This window comes from Typha angustifolia, chromosome 15 (assembly GCF_048772165.1).
Source record: "Typha angustifolia cultivar Huaian chromosome 15, ASM4877216v1, whole genome shotgun sequence".
Lineage (NCBI taxonomy): Eukaryota > Viridiplantae > Streptophyta > Magnoliopsida > Poales > Typhaceae > Typha > Typha angustifolia.
The window spans coordinates 18,656,521-18,667,581 of NC_133253.1; the positions used below are offsets into that span (position 1 = coordinate 18,656,521).

The 11,061-nt window shown below is 38.3% G+C and overlaps 2 protein-coding genes across 2 annotated transcripts; both read right to left on the reverse strand.

The window, feature by feature from the left end:
- Window positions 1-2,653: 2,653 nt before the first annotated feature.
- Window positions 2,654-4,352, reverse strand: LOC140779598 (uncharacterized). The gene has a single exon (XM_073124753.1). The coding sequence runs from the start codon at window positions 4,341-4,343 to the stop codon at window positions 2,904-2,906; it is 1,440 nt and encodes a 479-aa protein (XP_072980854.1). The 5' UTR covers window positions 4,344-4,352; the 3' UTR covers window positions 2,654-2,903.
- A 4,312-nt stretch (window positions 4,353-8,664) lies between these two features.
- On the reverse strand, window positions 8,665-9,538 carry LOC140779142 (transcription factor HEC1-like). Its single transcript, XM_073124125.1, has one exon. It carries the CDS (start codon window positions 9,435-9,437, stop codon window positions 8,796-8,798), a length of 642 nt encoding a protein of 213 aa, XP_072980226.1. The 5' UTR covers window positions 9,438-9,538; the 3' UTR covers window positions 8,665-8,795.
- Window positions 9,539-11,061: the final 1,523 nt, after the last annotated feature.

Sequence of the window (11,061 nt, forward strand, 5' to 3'; positions counted from 1 at the left end):
AAAAGGGAAGAAAAAAACAAGACAAATGACAAGTAAAATTTTAGAAAAGTCAAAAATAAAAAGAAAAATGTCTTGCCCACAAACACTTTGTTCTTTGTAAACATTATACCAAAAGTGATGGTGTTTCATCATCATGAGCATTGATTATGATGGTTGTAATATAGAGAGAGAAAAATTGAAAGAACTTTTGATTCCATGCAAGCATATGTTCTTTGCCAATGCTCTCTCTTATAAACATAAATATAAGCCACAAAACTTTGAGAAAACAAACCCAAAAGGGAACAAAATCATTTGAAAAAACAAATGAAAATTATAATAAAGTGAAAATGTGAAATAACAAAGATTGCTAATAGGCACAAAATGGACATGGAAATAGAAAAGAAAACATAGAGGCAAAAGTAAATCAAAAGAGATAAGTTATAAAGAAGATTGAATTATATAAACAAGATAACACCAAAAAATAATAATAATAATAACAATGGAATGACAGTGACAACATATGTAATAATAAAGGAAAAGATATGTAATAATAAATGAAAAGAAAATGCAGCAAATGAATTGTTTTGAAGAGAAGTGGAAATAAAAGAATATAACTATCAAATAGTGCAAGCAAGAAAAGAATATTGAAGGAACTCTAATACAATTAGGCAACTTTGAGAAACCAAAGCAAAAAGGAAGCAAAATCATTTGAAAGTTTGTAATAATGTGAAAATGAGAAATAACGAAGATGACCACTGGAATGCACCAAATAGAAATCAAAATAGCAACCCAAAAATAGTAGCCAAAAATAAATGAAAAGAAAAAGTAGGTTATAAAGAAGACTGATATTATAGAAAGACTACACCAAAAGAAATTAAAAACACAAGAATAGAGAGAGCATTGACAAAGAGTATATGCTTAACCTACTGCATTTCTAGAAATGCAAAAATGACAGCAAAAAGAAACCCTGTAAGTACTGAACAATGGAACGACTAAAAGCAAAAGTGTGAAAAGAAATATTATAAAGTCATACACGATAAAGGAACTAGAAAAGTGAAAAGGGAAAAAAGTAAGGCTAATGAGAAGTCATAGGAAAAGAAAATTTTGGAAAATCAAAAAGAAAAAAAATGAAACGAACAAAATATGAAACATCAAAAACCCATCATTTAATAACATTGACATTTACGAGATGCTGACAGCAAAGGAAAAAGTTGTAAGCACTGAACAATGGAATGACTAAAATCAAAAAAGTGAAAAGTATTAGGAATCATACAACAAAAGAACTAGAAAAGTGAGAAGGGAAAAAAATAAGACAAATCAGAAGTCATAGAAAGAGACAATTTTGAAAAATTAAAAAAAAGAAGTACAAAACATGAAACATCAAAAAACCATCATTCAACAGCATTGACATTTATGAGATGCATGCTCTAACTTCTAACACAATGACAGCAAAGAGAAAAGCTGTAAGCATTGAACTATGGAATGACAAAAACATAAAGTGTGAAAAGAATTATTAGGAATCATACAACAAAGGAACTAGAAAAGTGAAACAGGAAAATAAAACAAATGGGAAGTCATAGAAGAGGAAAGTTTAGAAAATCAGAAAGGAAAAAAAAGAAAATAACAAAACACGAAACATCAAAGATATAATTCAACAACATTGATTTCAATAAATTAGACCACCATAGCCATGTTCTCCAATAACTTGAGCCAGTAAATAATTTCTCATTGCAATTCTATTTCGGTCTCTACTCCCGAAACCTCCTTGAACTTAAATGTGCATAATTGGCCTCAAAAGACAATTCCAAATATTTGTTTCAATAGCATGCAAAAACATCGGAATATAAGAATACAAAAGAACAACAAGGATCCAAAGGCCACCAAACATGAGCTTCCATCCTATGAACATCCAACGGCTAGTGGACATTAAAGAAATTGTTGAACCAAGATTGCACCCTAGTCCCTACTATCTTTTGTATCCTTACAAAGTTACAAAGGTAACAAGCATCAAAGCATCTACAACACTTATTTATATCATATATTCTCTAATAAAGTGACAAACTAATGCAGATGGCATTACATAAGACCTTAAAAGCAGTTCGTGGAAATCATAACCTTAAAAGCAGCACAAAAAACCTATGCGAACAACATGAATTCCCTATCGAGTATTGACTATTCAAGAATTGCGCACATTGATCAAACTTGTTATGTTTTCCTTGCCTTCTCATGATCCCACTTCATCCAACACCTCATGAAGGAAAAATAATGAACACCTTACCAAATAAGATAGCTTGCTCATCAAAATAAATTAGTTAATCTACAATTAAAGCTATAGCCACACAAATGCCCTCCACAACAATAAATACATCTTCCACACACAAGCTACTGATGTTCCTCAACTAAGAGGCAGAGGCTTAAAAGATCAAATGAGCATTAAAGTACTATCATTTCCTAATGTTGATCTAAATTGCAAATCAATCATATAACTTTAAGACATCAGCAATAAACACAGTATTCCTAAAAGACTAAAGTTTGAAAATTACAAATGCAACAACTTTTCGCCATGTATAACAACTTTTATATCTACAGTATGCAAAAGAACAAAGAGCGACCCTTAGAATTTAGAACACTATGCCAAAATAATTTAACTTGATACAGTCACACAACAAGTATGTATAAACTAAGAGCTGTGAAATTCTTATCATTGTGAATCACTATCCAAAACACATTATCATAACAGCACCATAACTCATCAGTTATACGTGGTGAAACCAACAGATTACCCATCAGCATAACAGACATAAGACTTCAGTTACAGCCAAAGAACCTAAACATATGATAGCAATAATCAACATGTTAAATATAACATGAAAGACTAAACATACCATAAGATCATCCTCAGACACCATTACTATGCTCAGACATCAACCATCAGTTGCGTCTAAGGTCTTTGGAGCAAACGGATCATGTGTAGGACCCGTGTCCTGCCCAATATGCCTCTGTACCAGGCGCTGCAGGTCTGCCATAACCTTGTGCTCTCGCTTTGACTTCTCCTCATAATTAAACATTGCCAATGCACGCTTGTCCTCTGCACTGTAAACCTGGTTTTCTTTCCTGATACGGATAGCATTCATCCTCTGATGCCTGCTTCCACTCATTACATATCCCAAGCTTTCAAACTTCTGGATCTCCTCAGCAGATAAACCAACCTCTCCTCTTCTTGGAATACGCTTTCCTTGCTGCACGTACTGTGCTATAGCATCACCTTCTCCGGGCCTCAGTGCTCCACCATAGCTAATGTGGCCTTCAGCACGAGGGAGGGGAACGGGCCCCACAAGTGGCTCATTATCCAACATAGGTTTCTTCTGAGCCTCAATCATCTCCTTAAACATTAGTGCCTCTGGATCGATCTCAGGCTTCATCGCCTCACCCTTAACTACATTTGCCTCAGAATCCGAAGAACTCTCGGACTTTGACCTTTTGCTCCTCTTTTTGCTCTTTGAGATCTTCCTCTTCTTAGACCTAGGGCTAGTATCCGATACCTCCTCACTGTCATCTGATCTCCTCTTTTTCCGACTACTCCTAGTCTTCTTGAATTTCCTGGGCCTACCACTTCTTGATTTCTTCCTCTTCCTCTTATCATCCTCATCATCGCTCAAAGAACCATCAGAATTCTCAGACTCCGTGCTAGAATCATCGTAAGAGGAGCTGCCGCCCGAATCCTCGCTCGACTCCGAGTACTTCTGCTTCCCCCTTCTCCTCCCTCTTCCACTCTTTCTCCCCCTTCTCTTCGCGGAATCGTCCGAGTCCGAATCCCTTCCGCTCGCTGAATCGTCCGATCTAGAACCTCCGGTGCCTTTCTTTGCACCTTTCTTTCCCACCGCAACCTTCTCCTCCTCGAATGGAGGATCCATCGCATCATCGGGCTCATTAAAAGGCTCGGATTGCCCCCTCTCACCGCGGGGAGGGCTCGGGGTCACCCTCCAAATGCAGTTCTTGAGCTTTTTCCGCATCTTCTGGCGCTTGAGTCGACGGTAATCGAAGTAGCTCAACCCCTTGAGCTCCTCGTCGTCGTCGGAATCATCTTCCACGTAGCCGTCACGGCCCGAGGGTTTACCGTTCCGAGAGTGGGGTTCGTGGTAGGGAGACCAGTCGCGGCGAGGGTCGCGATTGGGGCTGCGGGAGCGTCGCCGCGGTCGTGGCGGCGGCGAGGGCGACGGAGTACCCGATCTAGGGTTCCGACGGGAGAGGCGGCGATCGTCGTCGCGGTCGGAGAAGGGGGATGGCGAAACCCTAGATCGCCCCGGGAGAACGACGGTGGACGCGAGTCTTGAACGGGACCTTCTGGCTTCCTCCAGACCCATCGCGGATGGCTTAAGCCGTTAACTTGAGCCGTTCGAGCCAATATATAGAGCAAAGCAGGAGACGTCTTATCAGGTGCAAACCACGTGAGATAAAACTACCAACTTAGGCCAATTAGGGCCCGTAAAAGACAGTATTAGGCCCATTTAAATTCTCCAAGTTAAATGGGCCTGCTAATCACATGGATTTGGCAAGAGTTCAGCAAACCGTCCTTTTCCCCTCACATTTATATTTTAAAAATTCTTATATGTGGAAAAATAAACCGTTACAGTGTACAGTGTACTATTCATTTACTTATTGTAAAAGGATGTACGATAAAATGTTAAATCTACCACATGGATAGATCACACATATATTGTCACTATAAAGTTCTAATTAACACATTTGTTTACCAATAGGACACAGCTGAGTAGTTAGAAGGGCTTATTATTGGGCTCGTGTTATATAAGACTAGTCCGATTCGATCTTATCGACATTGGTCCCCCAAGGCCTCTTTAAGCTCCAAGTTTATTTGGCAAAGGCCCAAAGCTTGAGGATAACGTTGGGCTAGCTTTCGAGGCCAGGCTCGGGCTTGGCTTTAGTGAGCTTGACTTTATTAGTTTGGGTCCGTGGACTCGCCAAAAGTTCATGCAATTAATTTGGAGGAGTGTGAAGGGACCCACTCAACGTGTTACTGACTAGGCATTTGGAGGGAGAAGGAGATAAAACATCGTGCTGTTCAGTGGATGGATTTATCACGAGTATTATTCTCTTATAGACATAATATAGACATTAGAGTTGGTATTATTTTATATAAAAAATTTATATAATTTGAACTTATTATCCTCTATTTTTTGGAATAATTAATTTGATTATCTAATTTATATGTTTAAAAAAAAAACTAGCCTTTTTATCTAGCAAACAGCCTACCAACTCATTTATCTATTCAGGAATTAAAATGAAATGGTGGCAAAGGTTGTGTTTTCTAGCTATTTCATTTTCCTGAACAAAATAATTCATCAATTCACCCTAATCCCACTCTATCTTACAAAAAACATACTCTATGCGAAGAGGCTAATCCCACCTAATAAATTTGTTAGCCAACCTTTTAAACAACATAAACCATATGTACTCAATTGCCCACATAAATTTTTAAGTATAAACTAACCCTCAAACCCCTTATATGAAATTTGAATCATGACTAGGCTAGATCTACTGGCTTATATTTAAAATGAATCAATCACTCAAGTTTGATCTATTAGATTACGTTTGAATTTAGTCTCTTTAAACTAAATAATTTTTATAAATCATGTTTTATATTTTATTTATTTTGTGATTCATACGATGATTTTATGATATAGTTTTTATTTTTTCTTATAATTCTTATGTAATATTCCGGGTTAATTTATACTTTATTATAAAAACATTAAATTATAATATATACATTAATTTATAAATACTTAAATTATTTATATTATTTTTATCATATTTCTCAAGAAGAGGAAGTGGGGAAGGGGGAAGATAAGGAAAGTTGATGGCGACGATAACAACAATGATGGTGGATGAAGTAGGTAAGAAAGATGATGAAATGATAAAAAATTAGAGAAAATAGTTTAAGTATTTTAATAATTAAACTGATATTAGTTAATCAAAATAACTTCAGATGTTAAATGAAAATTATAGAAGAAAAGAAAGAGTCGGATTATAAAATCTTTAAAAAATAGAGTGTGAATTGATAAATAATTAAAATATAGTGTGTGTGATTTATAAAAATCTGTTTAAAATAAAAATGAACTACCGTTAAAAATTTTATTTAATGAAAACAGTATATAGCACTGATAAATATAAGTACACGCCACCTAAAAAGGAAAAAGAAAAAGAAAAACTTTCTGTGTCTGCATATATTCCTCCATAATCCGTCTCAACCACGTGTCGGACTGGTGACGTCCGTCTGACCAAATCCAGGACACAACCCGGTCAAGAAAGTAACAAACTCAGAAAAGGGGATCCCATCTGCCCCCACGTCACATGACGCGGCGTCGCCACTGCTCTCATCTCTCGACAGCCATGTCTCCGCTACGAGCCATTCTCTCTCTCTCTCCCCCCAGCCCCCACCCAACCCGAGATCTCCCCCAAGAACAACGGTCAATCCTCTCCGTGACCGGCCCATGTGACCCAACCCTCTCGGTTCCCAACATCCCACGCCGCCTGCCATCGATCGAACGCCAAATTCGAGCTCACAATCACAACAATTAAAGCTTACTCCTCTCACAGTCTCGCTCCGGTTCATTGCACCGGCCCCAAACATTTCTGCAACGGGCCGGGACGCCTAGCTAGGAGAGGGGAACAGAGATCACACCAATGATGGAGATTAACTGTAGGCAGAAAGGTGTGGTGGGGGATGAAAAATAAAGAGGCCGGCCAAAGGAAGAGATGGACTTGGATTTATTTGATGAGGTTCGCTAGGGGGAGGAATTTAGACCGGCAGTTTATACCTTCTTCTTTATTTCATCTGTCCTTTGGACTGGGAGGGAGGTATAGGATTGGAACACAATCCGGAAAAGGAGATCTTACTTTTATATTGTTCGCAGTTGTAAGATTTTACTAGTGGTTGAAAGATCAGGTGCTGCCTGCTAGCTGGGACAGATGTCCGGTTGTAACTAATGCTCGTCATTAAGTTGCCAGTTATTTTAAAACCCCAAGGCCTGTAAATAGGACTCAAACATCACTATTTCTTTTATATACGTGAGGTATAAGTTGTTAAAGAACGACAGTTATAAGCTTTCATATTCTTATACTATTTCTATTGGTTTTCTTTTTAATTTTGTTTCGGAAAAATATTATTATCGCCCAGTGTTGGTCAGTCTATTTGGAAATGGTTAGAAAGGGTAAATTAACAAGATAGCGTGGTCCTTCGTGGAAGGGATGTCTAGATTGGTATCTGCACATTAATAATATGGAGAAGATTTTGTGGACCACCATGTTCTTCGTCACATGGTTACTGGATCCATTGATGAGCACATGATTGTCTGAATACATAGCAGAGTAGGGATATGCTAATTTATTTCTCTTCTTCTTTTATTTTATAAAGAAAGAACCTTCATTCAAGCATGCATTTATGTATGTTGGTATCTGATTGTAAGCTATACAAATTTGTTGTATAGATAGGTATTCTCATCTAACGCGTTGACATGTGTAGTGTTTTTTTTTTTTTTAAATTGATCGTGAGCTAATGGATTATAAGTTAGACAAAAAAAATTAATTATTTTCTACTTAATAGGTTGGACAACTGTATATTTTTTTTCTAATTTACAACGAGTTCAAATCATATGTATATAGGTCTCAAATAAAATATCTACTATACATCAACCTTAATGCCTATCTTCATTATAAGTTGATAAGATTTAACTATCAAGCTACAATGATAGCTCGGTTGATCCAAAATATATAATTTTGTAATTTACACATTAATCTAAGGTACATATTATGCAGTGAAACTAGTACTGCATTACTATTATAGTTTGAAGGGTCAAGAAAAATTCATACGTAAGCAAGGACCTAAGCATTGAAATGTTTATCAATCAAGATGTATTTTGCTTGGAAAAACTTAATTAATAAAGATATATGTATAAATATAATGTAAAGACAAAGTATATATTTACGTATGATGATCTAAACAACATTTCTATAAAGAGTAAAAATGAAACTTTAGATCCATCACCCAAACTGAGACACACAAATCAAATAAATCTCCATAGGATAGGATGTTCAACTAAAACATGTGGAAGAGAAATTTTTTCTCACTATATGTGGTAGTTCTTTACGACATCTATTCCAAGCTGCTCCTACGAAACAGCCTCTTTAATCAGCGAACATGAGCAGAAACAGAATGTTCATAAAGAACAACAAAAAGTATCCCAAAAGGACCTACACACGTTAGAAGCCACGTGTCCGAGCCCAACAGTTATAACTGTAACAACCTCCTTGTAAATATATAGGTATGTGACATAACTAAGACACTCATCACTATAGATCCGTACGTAAGCATTGGAATCATATATAGTGCATGCATGGTCCCAATACACTGAAGAGACCCGATGCATTGCCTCTCGAAAAGAGAACCCGTCGCTGTAACAACTTTACGTGAAATTCCCATGCAGACATAGTATTTCACACACCTTTTTTTATTTTTATTATTGCTATTGACTAATAACAACCCTGCGAGCATTTATGTGGAGGAAGACTAGACTGCTCATGGGCACGAGGTTGTCCCTTTCATAGAAAAAGTTAGCCCAAACTAGATGAGAAGACTGAGATAGCGAAGGATGAATTATTCTCCAAACACAAGATATCCACTAACAACAAGATTTACATCTAATTACAACTGACAAGAAACTGGAGAGATGACGGATCGATCGTATCAACTCAAACCATGCATTATTCTTAATTACAATATATCTCAACTCAACATATGGTTAGAATTGAAAAAAACCCTGATCTGGATCCTGATATGGCTTCATGTAGCACGAGTAATTATTCACATCGGAAGAGAACACAACAGGAGATGGTTGCAATCCGACAAGCCCCACAGATTGATTCGCTGCAGCCCGTTCAAGTGACTGCACTTGGGTCTTCAAGAACTTGACGTAATGGATAGCTTCATCCAACATCGATGCTGTGTCCATCTTGGTTCCGCCGGGGACCAGCCGCTGCAATATTCGCATCCGTTCGCTTATCCGCTCGCGTCTCAGCCTCGCCGCCACGCTCTGGGGCTCCTTCGATATCCTCACGTTCCGCCGCTTTGGTGGCTTCACTGACTCTGGATCGATATCGACCGGTTGCATCGCGGCGATTCGGAATATCATCTCCCTCATCGCCGCCGTCGATGTTGGCTGATAACTAAGGGCGGGGTTGGCAAGCAAGGGAACCCTGGTTTGGTCTTGGATGACTAAAGGAGAATGAGCACTACCTAACACTGGTGATGTTGGAGTAGGAGAACCGTAGAACTCCGGAAACAGTGGTTGGTCAGGAAATGCCGTTAGCTCCTCATTTTGTAACATCATATCCATCAACTCCATCTGGGTTCCTGGGGAGCGATTGAAGAAGTCCACGTCCATTCTTTCCAGCTGAGAGAGTGAGGGATAGAAATTAAAGAAAGGATACAAGTTGCAGGTTTGAAATTGAATATATCTATTTATCTCTCTCTCTTCTATATATCCTTAGCTAGACGCTCGTCTTCCAGCATCCGGTAGGAGGGCTATTTATAAGAACTGGGTTGTACGATTATTGCAACGAATGTTCTTACCATCTTCCCGTCCTCATAAATGCTCTTTTCTTATAATGTGTTATGGCCAGGTTTGGTCTGTCTCAGCAAACATGCGGTAGAATTAGCATCACAAAACTTAAATATTTATGTGAAACTATTGGATATTACCAGGACTATATTTTTATGATTTGAGCCATTTCGTGTCACATGATACGGTCAGAACTCATAGGAGTGAGACCCTGGGTCAACGCAAGCATTTAAATGTCACGGCCCCGCCGACTAGGGGAATCCAACGCGGAAATCGTCGTACGTGGCAGTGTTTGAGAGGAGAAGGACAAACGTGGGACGCCTCAGCTGTTCCCTCTCCGGACCCGATCGGGCGATCTCCTGTTCTCCTCTCTATCTTTGCTGGGCGAGATGAAGTATGTAACTGGACCGACTTCGTAGGGCTCACAATTAGGTGTGACTTCTAATTGGAGCTCAATTATTTAACTGATACATTACTTGGGCTAATTATTTTAAGTTGGACCACATCTAGCTCTGAAATTGGGCATTTAAATCTATGAACGATTTATCATTATGTTGCAATAAGATTTGATCAACTTGATTCCGATCCGTTCAATTGCTTTCATTGCATCGAGGAGTCAACCTTCTCTTCTTCGTTGAGAAGCGATGAATCAATTGATTCTAACTAGAAGAGAGTTTTGTTGCAAAGACCACCTAATCAAATTAGTCGCTCGGCAAGAGTATGGCATTAATCCAAGCATAACTGTAGTAACAAACGCAGTCATAATTTGATATACAGTTGATTCCAATGCATCCAGTCCATTCGGAAACTAGAGAGAATAGAAAATTAAAGACAAAAATAAATGTTATACAGAAAAACCGGAAGGGTCTTCGCCTCTTCGGATTTGTCTCGGAGATGGATGGCATTGTTGGAGTTTCGACTTTGTAGGGTTTCGGATTACGTCCAAAATAGCGGTCACACAACCACGACTTCGGTGGGAGAGTCGGAACCGGCTTCCAACGGCTTTATTCTCTAAAGAATTCGGAGCTCAAAGATGCGATTGGCCAACAAAAGTGTATGGTGCTGTCGAAACGCAAGAGTACGGCGATGATACTGCAGCGAGTAACGCGATCGCGTAGGTTTAAATTCTTATCCTTATAAGTTGTTCTTATCGTTAACGGAATTAAGTGATTGCAGATTTATGCATTTCCTACTAAATTTGTTTGCCGTCACATAGATCTAATGCGTTGATATTTAGTTATGTATTGTGTTTTCGAATTGTTTTCAGCTATAAGTTTGCGAAGCAATGTAATGTAGTGCAGAAGTTAGAATTTTCGAGGGCTATTTGGATATCTGTAACTCTGTAAGTGAAGTTGGTTTTGTGCATTGCAAATTTGAGAAGGCGAGGTGGCAGAAGGAAGTGACTTTGATGCATCTTGGCAAGCAACGCCACCCGAAGGACTAAGAA

Coding starts and splice junctions, on each gene's coding strand:
- LOC140779598 (XM_073124753.1), bottom strand. CDS start 4,343: ATGGGTCTGGAGGAAGCCAGAAGGTCCCGTTCAAGACTCGCGTCCACC.
- LOC140779142 (XM_073124125.1), bottom strand. CDS start 9,437: ATGGACGTGGACTTCTTCAATCGCTCCCCAGGAACCCAGATGGAGTTG.